The 20,865-nt window shown below is 50.3% G+C and overlaps 1 protein-coding gene across 1 annotated transcript in view; it reads left to right on the plus strand.

Annotated features, from left to right (window-relative positions):
• Window positions 1-20,865, plus strand: part of EPB41L1 (erythrocyte membrane protein band 4.1 like 1) — a 54,267-nt gene that overhangs the window by 17,373 nt on the left and 16,029 nt on the right. The window contains exons 10-14 of the mRNA XM_023534447.1: window positions 894-1,042; window positions 4,428-4,610; window positions 14,517-14,927; window positions 16,779-16,880; window positions 18,451-18,534. Of these exons, the coding sequence (XP_023390215.1) occupies window positions 894-1,042; window positions 4,428-4,610; window positions 14,517-14,927; window positions 16,779-16,880; window positions 18,451-18,534 (929 nt within the window). The remainder of the gene's footprint in view (window positions 1-893; window positions 1,043-4,427; window positions 4,611-14,516; window positions 14,928-16,778; window positions 16,881-18,450; window positions 18,535-20,865) is intronic.

Consider the following 20,865-nt stretch of genomic DNA (forward strand, 5'->3'; position numbering starts at 1 on the left):
AGAGCATTGTGTGACTCAAATGAAATAATGTTCATGAATGAGCACTTCGCAGAGTGAATATATATGAGTAAAAAGGATGATTATTTGCTCCTTTTTCATCTAGGCCAATCCCAAGGATAATCTGTGCTCTAGTCATTTTAATTCAGTGTTTTCCAGCCATTTTTTTTTTTTTCCACCAAGACACAATCCATGGGCATAGTATGAGTTATGCCCAGTGCTTGGTGTAAAGTCTGTAATTCCACATTTTTATTTCCTATTCAGAAAAGTACTTTGGGATGCCAATGAGTGAGAAACATGTTATTGTAGGAGTCCCCTTGAATTTTCCCTAATTATAAAGAAACTAAATCATTTGCAAACATCAGGACTTTAGCTTTCATCAGTAAAAGCTAACCTCACAATATTTGTGTATTGCTAAATAATGGTCAAGTGAGTATTCTGCCACAATGCCAACATAAAAAAAAAATCAACATTTGTGGGCCAACATTGATTGAGTTGTTTCATTCTGTGCCAGCTGCTTTTCTAAATACTTACATACCTGATCTTATTTGTTCCTCCCCTCAGCTGTCTGAAGTAAGCACTGTTTATAGGTGAGAAAACTGAGGCCCAGAGAGGTTATATAACTTACACAAGGTCACACAGCCAAGAAGAGATGGATTTGAGATTTGAACCTGGCCATAGAAATCAGGAGGAGGTCTGGGGCAGGGAGGCAGTCCGCATGACCTAGGGAAGGGTGCTTCATAACTCTGGGCACTGGCTTCTTATCCCCAATATGTTTGGGGTGCAGAAGTGTCTGCGCCACTCCAAGCATGGTTGAGCAAGTGTCAGGGCTGGCCCCCTGTCCACGCACCTGGGGGATGTCTCACATGGCCACCAGCTGTTTCTGCCTATTTTAGCAGAGTTCTCCCGCCCAGCCTCTGTCAGTGAGAACCATGATGCAGGACCTGATGGTGACAAGCAGGAAGAGGATGGCGAGTCTGGGGGACGGCGATCGGAGGCCGAGGAAGGAGAGGTCAGGACCCCCACTAAGATCAAGGAGCTAAAGGTAGGAACCTGGCTTTCTCATACCTGGGGATCAGGCGGCTAGCCCCAACCTTGGCCTTCGGGTGCCCCTAGCTGTAGCCAAGCACCCTTGCTATGTGATGCACCATGCTCAGGGCCTTGCCCGCAGTGGGGTCGGGTCACGCTGCCCACCCTACACCCTCCCCTCCTTTTGTCTTGCTTTCCCAGAGGAGCACTCTGTCCCCTAGGAGTCTCTGGCCTCCTCTTGCCCACTCCTAATTTTCCCCTTGGACTGTAAGTTGGATCTGCAGGGCCCCTTCCTGCTCAGAGCATGATGGGGTGTCACTGCAGACTCTCACAAGTGTGTCCCCTTCTGCTGTCCGGCCCATTCCCACATACCCATGCACACACTCGTGCAGACACGCATGGCCTCAGACTCACATGCATTCACTCACAGATGTATACTCCTCACCCGTAGAGTTATGCGCCCAGACGTGCAAACAAACACACACGCACATGGGCCTGTGCACACGCAGGTATAGTGTGTTTCCATCATGCAGTCCCACTTGGGAGCACAGGTCCCTGAACACACGTGCTGACCATAAGGAAAAGGAATACCCAGAAGCCCTCATGTCCCACCTGCTGAGTGTGCCTGCTCACTTTGCCTCCAGTCCTCCGGCCTTCTTCTTTGCCTACCTGGGCCAGCTCCCTGCTTGAGGCCACACAGTTTCTGACTACTCATTGCCCCATGGGTGGCCCAGCCAGCTTCCCTGGCCTCTGCTGCTTGGATGAGAGAGCTCTGGGCTACCTACTGGACCGGGCTGGTTGCGGTGTCTCTAATCCATTGGCTCTAATTACCCTGCTGGTTCCTTTCCCTTCTCTCACGTCCGCTAGCCGGAGCAAGAAACCACGCCAAGACACAAACAGGAGGTACTGCATGGCACATGTCCCTACCTACCCAGCCATTCAAATGCCCAGCTCATTTGTCACCATCCCACAGTCCATCCCAGGCTCATATCCTGGTACCATCTCACCTTTAGCTTCACCTTTTCCCCGTGGCCATCCTCCTGCCTCTGCCATCCCCCTCCTCTTGCCAGCCCCCTGTCTCCCACCCGACCACCCTCAGCACCCCCGCTTGTTAAGCCCATCTCTCCAGCTCCCTTCTCAGACTCCCTCTCCAGCAGTGTTTTCCCCTCCCTCCTTCCCCCTCCCTCCTTCCCCCTCCCGTTCTCTACCCAGCTCCACACTCTGCCCGTCCAGACCACTGACGCTTGCTCCCCAGTCCCTGCATATCATCCCACTTGGGTACCCCAGCTCTTGTAGGCCATTCTGTACTTTCATTGAGCTCATCTCTTCTACCCCTGCCCCCCGGCCCCCAACCCTTTCTTTGACTCATCTCCTCCCCATACCACTGTTTTGTCATACTTCCACCTCCCCTGTGTCCCCTCTGTCCTCACCCCAAGCTTCTTTTCATATCTGTTGGTAACCAGATGGGGGGAAGGGGTGGTGGAATGAGAGGGAGGAGCCTGGGAGCACATCTGCATCTTCTCAGACTCCATTGCACCTCCCTCTGGTGGGGCCTGCTGCTTCTCCAGCTCTATCAGGAAAGCCTCCTCTCTCCTCCTCCTCCTGCCTTTCCTCTTCCTCTTCCCATTTTCGCTTCCTCCACCTTATCCCTCCTGTGTTAACCACATCTCCTTCCCTTTCATACAGTCTCCAACTCTTCATTTAAACCTTCATTGTGACAGAAGTGGGTTTATTCTTGGGCCTGAGGGAAAAGGCCAGAGCCTGAGGTATAAGAAGGGCCTGGCCTTGGAGTCCTGGTGTGTGGGTTTTAGCCCTAGTTCTGCCACTGACTCTTCAAGGGTTTGGGGAAAGTCCCCCGAGGCCCCAGTCTCCCATGAGCACAGCAAGGCATTTGGACTAGGTTTTCCCGAGGCCCTTTAAGGCCCTCAGGGCTCCACCACTTCTTCTAACCCTCAGAAACACTACCCACCCACAGCGCCAGAATGGCAGGTGCAGGATAGAAGGTCACAAGCCATGTCTTGGATCCACTGCAGCCCAAACCCACCTTCCGTGCAAACTATGTTAGGTTTGATTTCTCAGACAAGGGGTGTTTCATCCTGAGGCAGCTCAGCTTGGGAGGGGATGCTGGAGGTACAGACATGTTTGGAGCGAAAGTGGAAGCCTCAGCAGCACTGGTTTCCTTCACGAGGTCACCTAGGAGTCAATCAGAGTGGATCCTTGGATGCTAAAGATGAGCCCAGGGGAAGAGTACAGCTTATCCAAGGTCAAGCTTACCTTCCAGGTAGTTCTTACAGTCACCTGATCTGACTTGTTAATCAGCTGAGATTGTCCACTTCTTGCCATGAATTGAGTTGACATAAATCCTCAAACAGCCTTGCAGATCAGTGTCCTTGGGCTGCCAGCCTACCCATCCTGCCCCCAGAAGTAGGCAGACAAGCAGCTTTGGCAAGTCATTGCTATCTCCTGTGCAAAGGCCAGACCTCACTTGACCTAGGGGCAGATTACTCTGTCATGCTACATTGACCAGAGCTCAAACTTGGCAGTTTAAAGCGGGGCACACCTATGACTTCAGTTGTACCTGGCTCAGTTCTTATGTCTGGCCTTGGGACTTACCTCTCTTCCTTCTAGCTTCTAATTCTCCTAATCCTCCTGAACACTCCCATAGCATCCTAGTTTCTCTTTCTGTCTGTATCTTACCCTGTCTGCTATTGAGGAGTCAGTACCCACAGGTACCTGGAAGATCCTGGGTGGTTGGAAAAGGCAGTGGCTCCCAGTAGAGAATTCTGAATACAATTTTTTCCTAGTCCCTGATGTGGGAGCAGGGCCTATTTTTCTGGACATTCCTAGCCTTAGAAGGTCCCCAAAGAGCCTGAGCAATTGTACATGTTGGGCTGTGAGTGGCTTAAATAGGACATCCTGATAAGCAGAGTGGTTTCGGTCTCAATCAGAAGTAGGGACCTGGATCTGGGAGGCTAGGGAGTAGTTCAGAGCTGCCTCGTGAACAAGGTTGGCGAGTTCTCACTATGCCTTCATTGTGAGCAAAGGGAAGTCATCTCTGTGGCTGACTAAGACTGGATCACAGCACCAAAGGGAACTCACCCAGACCTGTGGGATTTGGGTTGAATTGGGTGTTCTGAGGCCAGGAGCCAGGCAGTGGAGAAGAAAAGGTGGTACTTGACCAGAAATCTCTTCTTTTTAATCTTTAAGTGCTTTGTGCACTTCTTGGGGCTACCATCCCTGCCATGCTTGGCTCATGGGGCGCTGTAAGGGTGACACAGGGCCATGGATGGGAATCACTTTGCTGATGTCGTGATCATGACCATGGCCATCTTCACCACACCCTGTCTCCCATCTCGGAGCTGTTCCACTAATGCCTGGCTGTCCTTTCTGTCCACCCCTAGTTCTTAGACAAGCCAGAGGATGTCTTACTGAAGCACCAGGCTAGCATCAACGAGCTCAAGAGGACCCTGAAGGAACCCAACAGCAAACTGATCCACCGGGATCGAGACTGGGAGCGGGAGCGTAGGCTGCCGTCCTCGCCCGCCTCCCCCTCCCCCAAAGGCACCCCTGAGAAAGCCAATGAGGTAAGTCTCACCCCAAGCCCCTCAATAGAGGCTTTAGGTAAAGAAGGTAGGGAAGGCTGCTATGTACTGACTTACTCTCACCCTCTACACCTGAATACGTGCCGCCCGCCCCCCGCCATTGCTGCATAAGGTGATGATGGGGGTAGGGGAGCCAGTTAAGCTGAGAAACACAGTCACTACATCTTGGAATCTGGGGCCCCAGGGACCACCTGAAAAACAAAAGACTCATGGTGGCTTGGTGCAGTCCCCTTCATCAGTCAGAGTGTAATGGGGAAGCGGGGTGCTTGTTAGAAATGTAGGTTCTGGGGCCCCACTTCAGACCTCCTGAATCAAAATATAGGAGGTAGAGCCCTGGATCAGCATTCACAACAAGTGCCCCAGGTGGTTCTCATATACACTGAACTTTAAGAATGGAGTATTTCTATCCAGTAACCAGACCCTTTCATGCCTACTGTGAAGGCACAGATTGGGGAGTTTCCCCTCCCGAAGGTTCCTCGGAGCCCAGGAGGGGATGGATCCTCTAGGAAAGTCAGAGCTGCTCCTGTTGCTTCAGGAAAGGATCCCATACGACCTACCTTTCAGAATGGGATGTTTCTCAGTTGAAAAGGGGAAAGAGAGGATCTTGAGAATTCATGTATTTATAATCCCAAGCTGTTATTGTTAGCACTGCTAAATCTTGGCAATATTTACCCCTGTTTATACTTAGATGTTTCCTCTCTAGCACTGCTGTTTACTGAACTCAAATCAACTGGGGTCTAGACTTAATGCCACCTGGGTTTGAATTCTGGCTCTGCTGCCTGCCTGCTGGCTGGATGATCTGGGGCTTGTTACTTAACCTCTCTGAGCCTCTGTTAGGTAGAGGTAATAAAAGTACCTTCTTCTTAGGAATATTGTGAGAATCAAACGAGATAAAGCACAGTGGGGCCAGCAGAGTACCTAAATGAGGGGCTTATTGCATTTTGAGAGTCCTGGGACTCTCACACGGAAGGTTAACTTCAAATCTCTTTTAAAGATAGAACCTGCTTGGTTCAGGTCATTGTTTTACAGACGAGCCCTGAGGCCCAGAAGGGGAAGGACTTGTTCAGTGTCACAGTTGATAGAAGAGGAGCCAGGACCTGATGTTATGGTGTCGCAGGCATTGTACTTGCTATTAAATCACAGCTGCCTGGGAGCAAAACCAAATCATGTGAAGACCAAGTATAGAGTCAGCAGTGCGTGTGCTGTCCTCTGATGCTTTGACCACTGCCGATGCAGCCATGATCTAATAAGCAGAGCATTTGATGGACTCAGCACTCCCCATGGCCTCGACATGCTGGAAAACAGAGGGCCTCGTCCGGTGTGGCTGCTGTCGTAGCTCCTTGGCTGGTGATTCACAAAGTTAGGGGATGCTTTGGAGACCTTTAAGGCTGGTGCCGTGGAGAAAGGCAAATTTCTTCCCCCCACTGAGGCCTTCTGGGGTCATCCTTGGCACTAACGAGACCCTGAAGACGCTGGAGTTGGCCATGGGGGCTGGTCTAGTGATGTAGTTACATGCTCTGCTCCTCCTTCCTGGAGAGAGACTTGACCAAAGTGGCCTCCGCTGAGTCCTGAAGTGGGCGAGGTGGGAGGCAGAGGCTTCTGAAAGGATCGGACTCCCGCAGAGAAGGGCAGGATGAGCCCTGGGGAGCTGGGCTCTGGAGCTTAGGAGTGCCTTTGAGCAGCCTGACTTAGGGGTGCACCCCACCTGCTGGTGACAGCTGGGACTGCTAGAAGATGAGTCATGAAAGGTGGAGTCTGTTCCACCTCCTGTTTCCCTACCTCTGCCCCAGGAAGTGTAACCCACTGCTAGAAAGGAGCTCACCTTGGAGTGATGGATCATTTAACTGACGTAGAGGCCCCCTTGGCATTTAGAAGCCCTTGAAGATTTGGGAAATGGGATGGAACTGTAGCCAGGGACTGGACTGGATCATTGGGCGAATGACCTTACCTCTCTGAGCCTCACTGGCTAGTCAGTCCCATCTAAAGGGGACCAAAATTGCCACTCTGTAGGGTTGTTGGGAAGGTTGAACAAAATTATAGATATAAATGTACCTTATAAACTGGAAAGTATGGCTGGCTAGTCATGGGGCTATTGCTAATGGTGGCTAGAAGCCCTGATCCAAATATGGGCTTTGTGGGGAGATATCCTGCAGGGGTGTTTCATCCAGAGTTCCTAGTAGATTCCTCATAAATTCTGGGGCCTTATCTGGGCCAAGGGGGAGTGGTAAGAACTTAAACCAAAATGGGACTCCAAACTATAAACTATAAAATAGGGACCCCAAACTATAAATAAGAGTTCCCTTTGGTCAAGCCCAGGTTTTCGATCAAAACTAACTTTTTAAATCAGGCTGAGACCCAAATACAGGACTGAACCATCACCTAAACTAAAGACACCCAGAGAAGACTTGGAACTGGAGTGCAAATGGTATGGCTCCAAAACCTCTTGAATGAGAGTGGGCAGGTGATGAGGACAGGCCCAAAGCCACAGCATTGGCTGGTCCAGCAGCTGACCGGGGGCCTTCCTCCCTTGAATGGCTTGGAGGGGCAGTTCCTTTCTATCCCGCCACATGGTATGGCTCCTTCCTGACCTAATCTATAAACCCTGAGGATGTGGGATTTACAAAGCTGGGCTATTTACAGACTCTGTGTGTGTCTCTCCTGCTTTTTCTCTCTCCCTCTCTGTCTCTCCTTCCCTTTCTCCCCCTTTCCCTTTCCTCTGGCCCTGGGCCTCCCCTGCAGTCCCAGAGGACCCGGGACATCTCTCAGCAGAACTTGGCACCTGAGCCTGGGACGGCCACAGGCTTGGAAGTGTTCACTCAGAAAAGCCTCGCAGCATCTCCTGAGGTTACTGTTGTTACCTCCCCACCCACCCAGGACCACCCTGGTGGTCTTAAGACAATCCTTTCTCTGGGGTGAAGGGGGAGGACCAGACTCTGCCATGCAGATGGGGGCAGTGGGTAGCCGTATTATCCCCATGCTGTGACAAGTGAGCATCCCTGTTCCAAGGATCCATCAAGGGCAGGCCCCTCCCTCATTTATTGTTTCCCAGGAATCAGGACCGAAACCATTCAGTGAAGACAGAACTGCCTGAGTCACCTCTGGCTTCAAAGAGAGGTAGAAATGATCTCTTCCCCTCAGGCCCTGCTTTCTAAGCTTGAAATGAGGAGTCATGGCACCTAAATGCCTTCTTCCCTGAGGTCTTGTCTCTGTTCAGAAGTCTGAGTAGGGTCTAGCGGTGGCTAGTGGGGGAATGGCATCCCATCCATTCTCTAAACGCCCCTTGGAGCTTGGATCTGTCAGGGTCTCCAGGCAGGCAAGGTGGGCATCTTGCTCCAAGTAGTATCTTTGGGGTTGTAGAGATATTGGTCAGGCAAGTGTTCTAAGGGAGGAGGGCATTGCCTCTGTCCCCAGGACAGAGAGCTTTGGAACTTCCTGTGGACCTGCATGGATGCCAGGTGGAACCCAGGCCCAGGGAGTGGGGGGCTGCATCCTCCCTCTCTGCTGGGACTTCATAGACTGTCAAGATTGAAAGATACCAATTGATCATCTGGGCGAAACTTCCTTCTCTCTGGTTTCTGACCCCACTCTGTTGGCACAGTGCGTGTGAGGGCATATACCTTTCTCAATCCCCAGAGAAAATTTTCGTAGCTGCTAAAGACATGATAGAACTGTAAAAAAGACATGAGTCAGCTACATAAGTGATAAAACATAAATTGTAGTTTTACTCTGAAATTTTCTTCAATGTAAAAGTAAAAACGGAACTACCAGCACTCTCTTGAGAGAAGTTGGACAGGTGTCAACATCATCCCAAGGCCAGGGAAACAGTGATGCTCTGGAGCACGGAGATGCTCCTAGAGCCAAGGACAGGTGTCCATATTGGGGCAGGAGGGGGACATGTGCCCTTCATCAGCATTCCTGAAAACGGTCCATCCGACCCCTTCTACAGAGGGGGCTCTCGCTGTTTTAATAGTAGTTCATTTTGTCTTCGGTCATCATTGGGAAGTTTTCATATTGAATTATCTGCCCTTCTGAACACCTGCCTGTGGGCTTCACTCTGTCCCCAGGCCCCTTAGATCCGCTCTGCATCCTCCTCCAGGAAGGAAGGCCCTTCAGAGTTGAACAGCAACCTCCCGTCATTCTTCAAGTTTCTTCCAGGGCATGGCTTCTAGGGGGCTCCTCATCCTGGATCCCCTTCTCTAGGAGTCTCCTATAAAGAGCAGGGCCCAGAATGTGACAGAGCTCGAGGGGGGGCCTGACCAGCCCAGAGTCAGCAGAACTGCCTGGCCGGAGATTTTCTCCTTGACGGTGGCTTATATGGGAGCAGAGTTGGCTGTACTTCCGCTCCCAGCTCATTTTTTGGCCTGTCTTGTCCCAGTGCCTCCATCTGATAGCAGGGGTGCTCTGAGCAGGCACTGCAGGTCCCCTGGCTCAGTGGAGAGAATGGCTGTTGGGCTACTCTGACATCATCCCCGTCTTGTAATCTGGCCAGAATCACTTTTGGACTGATTTCCAGGGCCAGGTGCAGCTCTGCCAATGTCTTGGTGCCAGTGAAGCTTTTCTCATTTTTTGTTCAGTCTTTTTTTTTTTCTCTTTAAGATCTTACATATCTTTCACTTGTTACAAGCAGAGCCTCTTTTTCCCTCAGTGCTCGCTCTGTCATTCATGCAAGTCCTCTCTCCTCTGGGAGCCTCAGTTTCCCATTCTGAAATAAGAGTACCAGTACCTGCTTCACAGGTTGCCATTTGCATTAAATTTAATAAGTTAGACAGAGGCTGACATTGCCTGGCACGAAGTAACTAATGTAAGTATGTGCTTCCATTTTTTTCCCTACACAATCTTTCTGTCGTGTGCCACTTCCCACCTCACTCAGCCTAGTTTCTAAACTTCTAGTTTCTAAGCTTCTAGTTTCTTAAAAACTAGTTTCTAGTTACATTTGGGGCAGGAATCTTCCAGAAGGAGTCTCATGGACCATCTTTGGCCATCATTGCTAGGCTGATGACAGTATAAACTGAAATGGCCTCAGTTTCCACATCGGTACCATGAGGGGCAGTGATTTCGAAGGAGGGCAGTACCTCAGGGCACTAGGACAGCCCAGGTCCCCAACTGCAACAGGACAGCCCCGTATTTGTGTTACATATTGGACTTCCATTAAGATTGTGTGTGAACAATGTCTTCTGTGGCTGTAAGTTCAAAATCCCAATGGCCTTCTTGCTTTTGGAATGATTCTAGAAGTCCATCATTTTCCTCCTAAGCATTGTCCAGAGGACTCCAGGGGAGGTGGAGGGCTGTTTTGTTGACGATTTGACAGCGCTTTGCTCTCGTTGATGCTTCTGACCTCTGATGACACCAGTGTCTTTTGGTTGTTTCCTTCTGCGATGTGTTCTGGTCAGTCCTTTCACTCTTATGGATTTTGTTAGAATTCCTCAAGAATAGGCCTTGGTATCTGTTTCTTTGGGAATGAACCCCACGAAATTCAAGCTGTTCATGCCATTGTGATGACTGGCACTAACCTCTCTAGAAGCTGGCCATTTGGTATTTTTTTGATCTAATCTCTTTCCAGAAGCTCTTGCAGAAAGGTCAGACTTTAGGCTGTGATCCGTGGAACTTAACTCAATACTTCCCCTCAATTTGACATTATATCACAGTTGGGACCCATATTCCATATTTTGTGAGGTAAGTCAGCAAAGATCTCAGGCATCAAAGATCAGGCACTCTTTTCCTGACTCTACCGTCAGCTTACTGTGACCTTGGGTAAGTCACTGACTTTCTCTAGGCATCAGTTTACCCAATTGCACAATTAGGAGATTGGATGGGAAGTGTCTTAGGAGTTCTTTTGGCTCTGACATTCAAAGATTCCATGCGATGTCAGCTACTTTCCCCTCTGACAGTGGCAGTTATATTATTAGAAGAGGCAGATGAAGAGTCCTGGCCCATCCGTGGATCTCCATTTCCCCATGGTTAACACAGAGAGGGCAGGAGACCTCATCCCATTTTACCAAGTTGGGGCAGTGGTTGAGGGGAGTTGGTAATAACTTGTTGAGTGCTTTGATGGGAAGAGGAGCCTTGATGAGGCTGACTGGCATTGTCATACCTTCCCCTCCCCAGCCAGTTCTGGGGATGTGTTGACCTTTCAGTGGTAGATGAATCCCTCCTTGCAGAGGGAAAAGGTGACCCGTTCTTCAGGTGCCTGATATTTCATGTTAACTCTCCTTGCTCTGATTGAAACACAGGGTTCAGAGCATTGGGTACTTATTGAAAGAAAGTACACTAGGCCAGAAGAACTCAGACTTCTAAAAGTGACCGCCACGCAGCAAGAAGAAAGTGAGGCAGGCCTCGCAGATATCCTTGCTGATGGCAGACTCTCCAAGGTAGACGTCCTGGTAGACAAGTTCAAAGTTGAAGTGGCCACAGAAGAAATGGTGGGAGCCAGAAGAGCGAACACCCAGCAAAAAGGAAGAATGATCGCAAGTCCTGAAGACTTCGAGTCAGTGTGGGAGGAAGGCCCCTCGGTCAGGGAAGGCCCAGGAGGATGCATACTGGCAGAAAAGCTCCTTGAGAGCTCCCAGTTCAGGACGGGCACTGGGGAGGCAACCATCAGAAAGCTCTGTGTCTCAGGTAGTCAGCTGGAGGGCCAGACGGAGCTGAGGAAGCAGCTGGAGGAGTTCCAGACTTGTGGAAGAACCACTGTCCCGGGGACCAGGCCAGCAGAAGCGGATGTCCCCTCTCCAGCCTCCGACAAGGGAGGACTCAAGTCATTTCTGCTGGACTCAGCCCATGTGGAAGCCAGAGCCGACTCAAGCGATGAAACCGATACTTCCTTTGCAGAGAGGAGCTTCTATTTAAACTATGGAGAGAAAGATTTTGAAGACCAAATCCTCCCTCCACCACTGGAGAAGAGAGAAGAGCACCTGGAAGCCCCTCCTGGAGGTGAGACGAGGCCGGAGCTCTCAGAGGAGCTTGCAGTGAGCTCTGAGCTGAATTCCTTGGACCCATGGGGCTCTACTGCAGCCTCCAGCAGGAACAAGGATGAAGGCAGTGAAGCGCGCACAGCTTCCTTGGAGGAAGGGATGGGACCCCACAGGAACCGCCGAAGACCAAATGACCTGGACATCTTTTTCGAGCAGTTCAGTAAGAGATCTTCTGCAGGGCAGACATTTGCTGAGGACTGGGAAGAGGCTGGGCGGGGGGTGGAAGGAGAATTTACCCACCGAGCATCCACTATTGCCACAGAGGAAGAGGGCCCCAGGAGTGGAGATTTGATGGGACAGGCTGAGAAAAGTCCCCTGGCAGGACGGAAGAACCACTCACCTCACAGAGCAGGTGGTATGCACCCAGACGTCCCGCCTTGTGCCCTTCCATGGAAGCCGGCCAAACCAGACAGAGGAAACTTCCTGCATGAAGACAGGGGACTGGTTCACACCCAAACAGGAGAACCTGCGACGGAGGACAGCAAGGTTCAGATGGCGTTTCTTCAGATGGAGGTGATCAACCCACTCCCAACCTCCTCCGGTCCCTTTCAGGCTCAGGCACCTCCAGAGGATGCTTCTTCAAGCCCAGCCCCTCGTGGGTTAGAGGAGCCTTTGCAGCTCAGAGATCCCTTTGGAGAAGAATCTCCTATGTTTCTCAAACATGCCCATCCTCCTAAAGAGAGCCCAGAGCCCAAGGACCGAGTAGAGCCAGTGGCGACTCTGGACAGAGGTGAGCGCAGAGCACCTCCCATCGCCAGCAGAAAGCCTAGAGTTGTCCTTGAAGAAATCGAGGGGGCTGTGCCCCTGAGGTTAGGGTTCCCTGCAGGGAAGCAAAAGGAGATGACTCCTTTCCAGATTGGGGGCCAAGAGGGCTCCCTGGAAGATATTAGCAAGACCTCGGTGGCCAACAAAATTCGGATCTTTGAGACCCATGGAGCTGAAGCTCGCCGAGTGAGTCAGGGCGAAACAAGGCTCTTTCCGAGTGAGTTGTCTTCGGAGGCCCCCCTAGGGCAGGTAGAGCATCAGCGCAATCAGCTTTTGGACCTGGGCTTCGTCCAACTCCAGGCCCCAGAGGACATTGCCAGCCCCAAGGCCGCACATTTCTCAGTGATGCCACCTGCTACCAGATACTTCAGGGAGGGCACGTCTGCCGCATTCCACTACGAAGGATGCATGGAGCCCGAACTCATCTCCCCAGATTCGGGCTGTGAAACTACGCTGGAGGAAGCTACTGGGGGAACTGGCCACGTGAGCCCCTGCCCCTGACGCTGTCCCCAGCGGGGGGAGCTGACCGCATGCTGCGTAGCTCTTTAGAAGCATGTTTTATTAGCCCCTCGTCGTTAGTGCAATCGTAGGCTGCTTGTTCATCCCTATGAGTTCTTTTCCCTAAATGGGCCTGAGTGTAGCCCAGGCAGAATGACGTGTTCATCTGCTTGGCCTATGTTAGCTTCGCCACAGAGACCCTCAGCTTTTGGTGACCTGGTGCCCAGAGAGTCACACAGCCCCCGTAGAGAAGGCGGTACTACCGCCAGCAAACTACATACTTGCTTTGCCTTGCTGCCCCCCACCTGCCGGGTCTCTACCTGTTTTGCTTGGCTTGTCCAGTGACCTTCCTTCATCCTTTCCCTTCCCTGGTTCTCCTGCCTTGGAGAAGCTGACAGTCTAGCAGTTTCCATCCTTCACTTCTGGTTCCCTCTCCATCCCAGTGCCAAGTTCTCTCCTGCCTCCTTAAGACTAACTATCTTCTCTAATCCAGAACAAATCCGGAGACGCGGTCAGGGAAGAGAAGCACGTCACCAGTTTAGCAGCAAACCCCCCTGGGAAAGGGGGGCGCCTGAGATTCGCCAGTCCCTCAGGCCCTCAGGTCTCTGTAGCCCCTTGGTGCCCTGATCACTCGGTCATCTTCGTCTGGCCAGGGTGCATCTCTGCCTTAGATTCCCACCTGCTCTGGCAGTGCTTCATGCGGAAGCTCAACTCTGGCTTGTCTGCAGTGTGTCCTCACACCTCTCAACCTTCCAGAAACTGGCTAAGTGGACGCTTGTTAAGCAAGTGACTTTCTAAGTGCACTGAATCTCTAGAACCTGAAGCCAAATACTTAAAAAAATATTTGGTGGGTGTTAGATTGGTCTTAAAAAGGAATGTCATGAACCAGCCCCAAATGTGTATGGTGTTTAATCCCTGACAGTTGAGAGGTATGTATGTCAGACAAGAGTTGCTGGTTCCCCTCCAGCATTTCCTTGGCCTGCTGTTGTCAATTACACTGATGGGACCAGAACCTCTACCCCGCGGTCTGCCCGCCCACCCACTCATGGAGCTTAGGGTTGAACCGATGTAGCACCCAGCTCCCAGGAATTACCCTATATTGTTCCTCCCTCAAGATGATGCCGACCCCTCCCATGGAGACTCAGTGGAATTGACAAACCGTGCTGGCTTCCTCTTTGTTCTTGAAAGCTCTTGGCTCCAGCCTCTCTGCCTCCCCAGCCTGGGTTTCCCTGATCCCTGGGTTTCCCTCTGTGGTTTCTCTCGATGCCAGCCTGCACGGATGGTCCTGGGACCCAGGCTCCCATCCCTGCCTTGCGCGCAATGCTGCTTCCGATTAGCTCCCAGATCCAAATGTTGGATGGAGCCTCCTGTCCAGGACAACTGGCAGGAAGTTTGCTTTGTACTTGCTTTGCCATCAGCAGGAGACCCTCAGAAAGGAGCATTTCCCACTCTTGTGGAGTTTTCAGTTTTTTTCAGCTTGTTATGATATCAGAGAACCTTCCCCTGGGGTTGTTTTTTGTTTCCTGACCTTCTCTTCCATTTGGGACATCAACGTGGCCCCGAGATTTCTTCTGTCATTCACCATCTTGATTTCTCTCTTTCTCTCTCTCTCCCTCTCGCCCCACACCCCTGTTCCTTTGATTTTATCTGGCCATAGAGAGCAGGGCTGAGGGAGGGCTCGGAAGAGAAAGTCAAACCACCACGTCCCAGGGCCCCAGAGAGTGACACAGGAGACGAGGACCAGGACCAGGAGAGGGACGCGGTGTTCCTGAAGGACAACCACCTGGCCATTGAGCGTAAGTGCTCCAGCATCACAGTCAGCTCCACATCCAGCCTGGAGGCTGAGGTCGACTTCACGGTCATTGGTGACTACCACGGCAGCGCCTTCGAAGACTTCTCCCGCAGCCTTCCTGAGCTCGACCGAGACAAAAGTGACTCAGAAACCGAGGGCCTGGTGTTCTCCCGGGATCTTAGCAAGAGGGGCCCCAGCCAGGATGATGAGTCCGGGGGCATCGAGGACAGCCCGGATCGAGGGGCCTGCTCCACCCCGGATATGCCCCAGTTTGAGGTACTGTGGAGCATCATCGAGACTGGGCCCACGGGATACTGCATGTTCAGAGGGCCCTGGGCCATCTGTGAGAAGACTAAGCCACCAGCCTGCAGCCTAGAGTCCCTCAACCTGGAGCTCTGTCTCATGTTGCATGACTGCCCCTCCACAGACCAGCATGGTTCTGTGCTCGCATGTTTGCCATCTCGGTTTACCCCTAACATGCACTCCTTGGCGTTTTAACCCTGTCACCCCATCGCTTCAAGAGGCGATGGGCAGTCTGGTCTTAGTCGGCCGCTCCTCTCCCGCCTGTGTTGCATGGCGCTGCAGAGAGCATGTGCTCGTGGACTTGTGGGGCCTCCCATGGCCCAGTCTGAAAGTCGATGGTTTTTGCTGATCCTGCCCTGGCCTCCTCTCCCTGGGGCCTGGGCTTCCCAGGGAAGGGGCAACATTCTAAATCCATCTGGCTCTGGGGCAGCAGTGGAAACTCCCAGAGAAGAGAAAACATCATCACCGAGGGGGCACAGGGATAGACTGTGTCTGGGCCTCTTTGCTTTGTGTCTTTCCTCCAGAAGATCTTTGTCACGTTATTCCTTTGCTCCCTCATCTCTTCCAGCCCCAGCCTGCCTCCCACCACACTCCCCTTTCCCTATCCGTTAGGCATTGAAAGATGAGCTCATTCACTCTGGGCTTTTATTCCATACTGTACCTTCTGAGTAGAAGAGCTTTCCTTCCTTTCTCTGCCTTGCAAACTTTTCATATTCCAGAAGAGAGTTTAGATGTCACTTTCCTAGCAAACACTTTCCTGACCACCCTGGGCAGAAAAGTATTGTCTCCTCCACAGCCCCCTTGCTCGGTAATGCTTTTCTCCTGGCAGTATACCAAGTAGTCAGGTTAGTGACCAACAGGTCTGCTTTCCTACCAGGTGGCAGTTTCTCTAAGCCTGCACATGCCAGGCACTAATAGATGATTGAGTGAATGGATAGATCTCCAGGTTACCACCATCTCTAAGAATCTCCTCTCACTACCCTCCCACCCAGATGACAAGCTAGCTTTCATTCATCCATTCAGCTCACGTATGGTAATACCTGCTGTATATATTGCCGTGAACTAGACCCAGTGGAAGACTCAGAAGAAACTGATCCTTTAACTTCAGACTTCTTCAGACTTCTAGAGGAGAGGTTGTAAACTGGTGGCTCTGGGCCAAATCTGGCTAGCAGATGTGTTTTCTTTGACCTTGATTTAAAAACCAGGATATTGAATATAAAATCCAGGAGTTTTTTCATATCATTAAAAAAGGTCAGATGATCCAGTCATTCAGAAGCCGTGGCTACAGTTGGCCAAACCTGAGTAGAACCCCATGTGCTCTCCAGTTCACCCCAGTCTTCAACAAGCCCACTTGTTTATATCTCCTGCCTGGCCCCTGTGGGCCTCCAGGTATGTGACTCCTGGTCTAAAGAACAGTTCAAATGAAGTAGCTAAGAGGTGGTGGCATAACCATTGCAGTCATTCAGGATTCAGCGTTACATATATAGAGAAAATATTTAGTGTGGGGTTTGGCATAGAGCATATTACCTGAATAGTAGATATTCACTTAATGGTAGCCTAAAGTGCAGCGTATAGTCACCACCAGGTTGTGTGGTTGCAGGGTCATGGGCAGGCCTGTCTGGGTGCTGCTGGCAGTTCTGGCTCTTCTTTTGAGCTGTTAGTCTGTGATGTCACACCAACCCTCTTTTGGCCCGATCGGCATACCCTTCTGGAGACTTGGCCAGCTGCAGGGGTGGGAGATAACCTGCTGACCCTATACCACAGCTGCCTGTGAGTGGGACTCATGCCTGGGCTTGAGTTATGGAATGTCTCATCTCCCTACAGCCTGTGAAAACAGAAACCATGACAGTCAGCAGCCTGGCCATCAGGAAGAAGATCGAGCCGGAGGCTGTACTGCAGACCAGAGCCACCACTGTGGACACCCAGGTAACCTGTGCCTTCCAGTGTATCCTGAACACAACTATAAGGCATTTGGGGCTGGGATCCCCACCATGGACAACCCCTTGGCCAATCCTTGCCACCTTGGCTCCCCCAGAGCCCCCATTTTAACCCTGATGCTCTTCAAAGCTTTCTTGTCCTCCCTGAGCTCTGGGAATGGGCAGTGGAATGGGTTCCTGTCCTGGGCAGACTATACCTCTTAAAACCTCAACTTCTCCACCTGTAAAATCGGGATGTTATGTTTCCCCTGCCCTCCTGGGAGTTTTATAGAGACTAGTGGCTAGTGGATTAGGATCATGGCTTCAGACTGTTTGAAGGAGTTGGAGAGGTTTCCTGTAACCCAGGTACCCCGCAGGCTGCTTGGGGAGAGAAGGGGCCAGAACCCAATCCAGCTTCAGTCAGAATGGCTCACGCTGGGTCATTTTTTTATGCATAGGGGTTCTATATCAGATTGGCAAAATGAACAAACTGAAAAAAAAAATTTGTTTTAGCAAGATGAAATGTACTTAGTACCCTGCAGAAAGTTACTGTCATGAAGTGGCACAGGCACACTATTTAGAGTGCATTTCCTAAGTTCCTTTTGTGGTTTTTAAGCTTTGAGATTGTGGGTTTTGGTTCTTCTTGGCCAGAAGAGCTGCCGCCCTGAGGGCTTTCTTGCCCTGGAGACCAGTGTTTGTCTCAAAAACTAAAATTAAATTTAAACCAACACAGCATGGGCAGCTCTGTTGTTTCCAGAATATTTTCCTCCCACTTTTATAACATGCATAGGGGTTTATGAGGCTGCTAGCACAGCGGTCGAGACTCTGGATTTGCTTTCACACAGAGAAATATAAAGAAAACTAAAAATGAGTCCAAATTCCACAGCTCAGTAATTCTTACTGGCATCAAAACAAAACAACAACAAAATATTCACAGTTACAAAATTCAAACAGAACCAACTGAAATTTTTCTTGTGATTCCCAGAGAAATATGTATGCATATACCAACATATATACTTACATCTCTAGATATTGAAATTTTTCACTGAAAAGAGATTGTTCTCTTTTATTCTTACTTTTAAAAAATAATTTTCTTGGAGATCACTCCTTGCTGGCATATGTGAGCCCATCTTACTCAGGGGTGGACCCTGATTTTTCACGCAGTCTCCCATCAGTGGACTTGTGCTTGTTTTTGTCTTTTGCAGCATCAGTGAGTGCTGCAGTGAACTTCCTTGTTCATACTTCTTGGCAAAATTTCAAAGTTTATATCCAAAGGGTGAATTCCTAGCAATGGGATCACCAAATCAAAAAGTACATGCATTGAAATTTGACTAGAATCGGTCAAATCGTCGAGGATTATTTTTCTTTTGTCAAATAACACCGAAATAACACCAAAATGAGGCCCCTCTGTAATTTGGTCTCTGTGTGGCCGCCACCTCCACCAAGTACATGTTCATTCACTCAGCCTATCACTTTGTAACTGGGAATGTTGTGAGCCTAGGTGACAGTTGCTGCAGGTGTATTTGGTGCTCGCTCTCGCTCTTGCTAGCTCTCTCTCTCATGACTCCTCCTCTGGCCAGCAGGTTGATGGGACTGCCCCAGGGGGGAAGGAGTTCATAACAACTGCTCCCTCCATCACCACAGAGACCATATCGACCACCATGGTAAGTAGGACCCAGGAGGTTTTCCTCTCTGACCAGCACCCTTGCCCCCGAAACAGCCAGATAACAAGCCAACACCACCGGCTGCTGTGAGAAGTCCTCATCTGCCCTCCTTGTGTCAGGCCTGGGACATAGGGTCAAATTGTCTAGTCATAGTTGCCATAGGGCATCCGGTCAGACCTCAGTTTTCCAAATTGAATAATGTGGGAGGTGGAATCTGTAGGTCTCAGTTACCTGGGCCATCTTAGCAACAGCAGGGGTAAAGGAAGGATAGTACTATTTGATTATTTGATTATTGGCAAAGCCCGAGGATTGTGCCTGAAAGTCCTTCTGGAGGACCTGTCCTCCTGGAGGATATGCATTTTCTCAAGTCTCAGGTACTTCCTCGCCTTGGTCAGTAGATGACAATACTTCAATAGTACTGGTCAGTAGGTGTGTGGTGAACCTAATTTGGAAGCTCAGGATTTTGGACCTTCTTCCGAGAGGCTGTGGTTCCGCTGCCTATTTGCTGTCTGACCTATGGAGGGGAGGTCCTTGGCTTCAGGTCTCCTCATCTGTAAAATGGGAATAATCTGATTCTGCCTGGTTCACAAGTTCTTAAGAGAGTCCAGTAACATCCTTTAATGATGACACAGAACAGATAGCATTCAGTACACAGGTTTTAGTGCTGGGCAATGATCTCATTGGTCCTCGCAAAAACTGTGAGGTGGATCCTCTTTTTTATCTCCACCCTTTACAGATGAGGAAATTGAAGTTCAGAGAGGTAAAATGACTTATCCAAGGTCACACAGCCAATAAGTAGTAGAACCGGGTCAAACCCAGGCATTCTGACTCCGAAAGCCCTACTGTCCACCTCAATCATTCTGCTCTGTTCTCTCATCCCGATTATTGTGAAAACTGGATGCATGTGTCTAGGGCTGGGGTAAGAGCTTGGGCTGGGGCTGGGGCATGTATCAGTGCCTGGGTCAGAGGTATCTTGAGCTGTCGAGAAGTTTTCAAATGCTTTCTCTTGCCAAACCCCTGATATACACATAAGAAGAGAATTACATTAATTTAGACTACCTTGCCAGGTAGATTTTGAGGAAACAAAGATTTTAAGATAAATAAACCCAAACCAATTACCAGCTCGCACATTTTCCTCCCTGGTCACTGAGTTCCTCTTCTCCCCTCAACCCTTCCCCATATGGCATCAGGTTGCCTATAGGGCTAAATTTAATTCAGTTCATGCTATGATGCGTAGGCAGTTACATCATTCATTTACTCATCCATCCATTGCCCATTCATTTGTTACAAAAACATTTATTAGTCTCTATCTGCCAGTACGGGGACACAGAGTTGAAGAAAAGATACTGCCTGCTAGTATTCGTTTGTCCACATAATAATCCTGGGCAGATTTGATGCGCTGTGCCCCAGCATTTTGGTCCTGGGCACACAGTGGTGAACAAGGCCCAGCTCTCCCACTTCCTGGCTGGATGACCTTGGGCAAGTTACCTGAACCTCTCCAAACCTCACTTTCCACTTCTGTAAAATGGGAGGAGGGGCAATAATCACACATCTGTCAAATGGTCGATGTGAGGATGAGCTAGGGGAATCGGTGTGAAGCCCTCAGGAGAGAGCTCAGTACCACAGTACGTGGTCCGTGATGTGAGTGGCTCTCGTTTCTTTCCTGCCTTCATCATTATGCTTTCTCAGGGAGCATGGGGAGAAGAGGTGTGGGTGATACCATAGGAGCCAGGGGAGGCTTTATCTAAGCAGTGACATTTGAGCTATACTTGAAGGATAAAATTGAAGTGCAATCATAGGGGAACGTATTCCAGGCGAGGCGGTGGGAACGGTAAGCACCAGGGCTAGGGTGTGAAGGGGCCTAGTATGTGGTCAATGAAGTGAATGTCAAGTGTGTGGGGGAAAGGAAGGGGGAGAAGAGGCTGGAAAGGAAGGCTGGGCCAGGGCTCGAAGGGTCTCGAATGTCATGCGCGAAGTTAAAATTCATCCTGGAGACCATGGAGAATCACTTGAACTTTTTAAGTAGGAGCATGAGGTCATTAAAATGTGAATTTCTGTGTTTTAGAAAGGTTACTCTAGCAATCTTTGTGGAACATGACCGAAGCAAAAATTCCTTGGGGCGTGGGTTCCTTTTTTCCTTTCTCCTCCTCTCCTTTCCTCCCTCCTTCCTTCAGCAAATATTTACTGAACACCCACACTGTGTGAAGTACTGTGCCAGGCAATTGAATCCAGCACTGAAGGAGACAGACAGTATCCCTGAGCCCACGTGCTATTAGGGGAGACCAAAAGAGAAGGCAGGGAAGTGGTGTAGGGGCTGGAGCAGAGCCAGAG

The sequence above is a fragment of the Pteropus vampyrus genome, unplaced genomic scaffold, assembly GCF_000151845.1.
Source record: "Pteropus vampyrus isolate Shadow unplaced genomic scaffold, Pvam_2.0 Scaffold125, whole genome shotgun sequence".
NCBI lineage: Eukaryota > Metazoa > Chordata > Mammalia > Chiroptera > Pteropodidae > Pteropus > Pteropus vampyrus.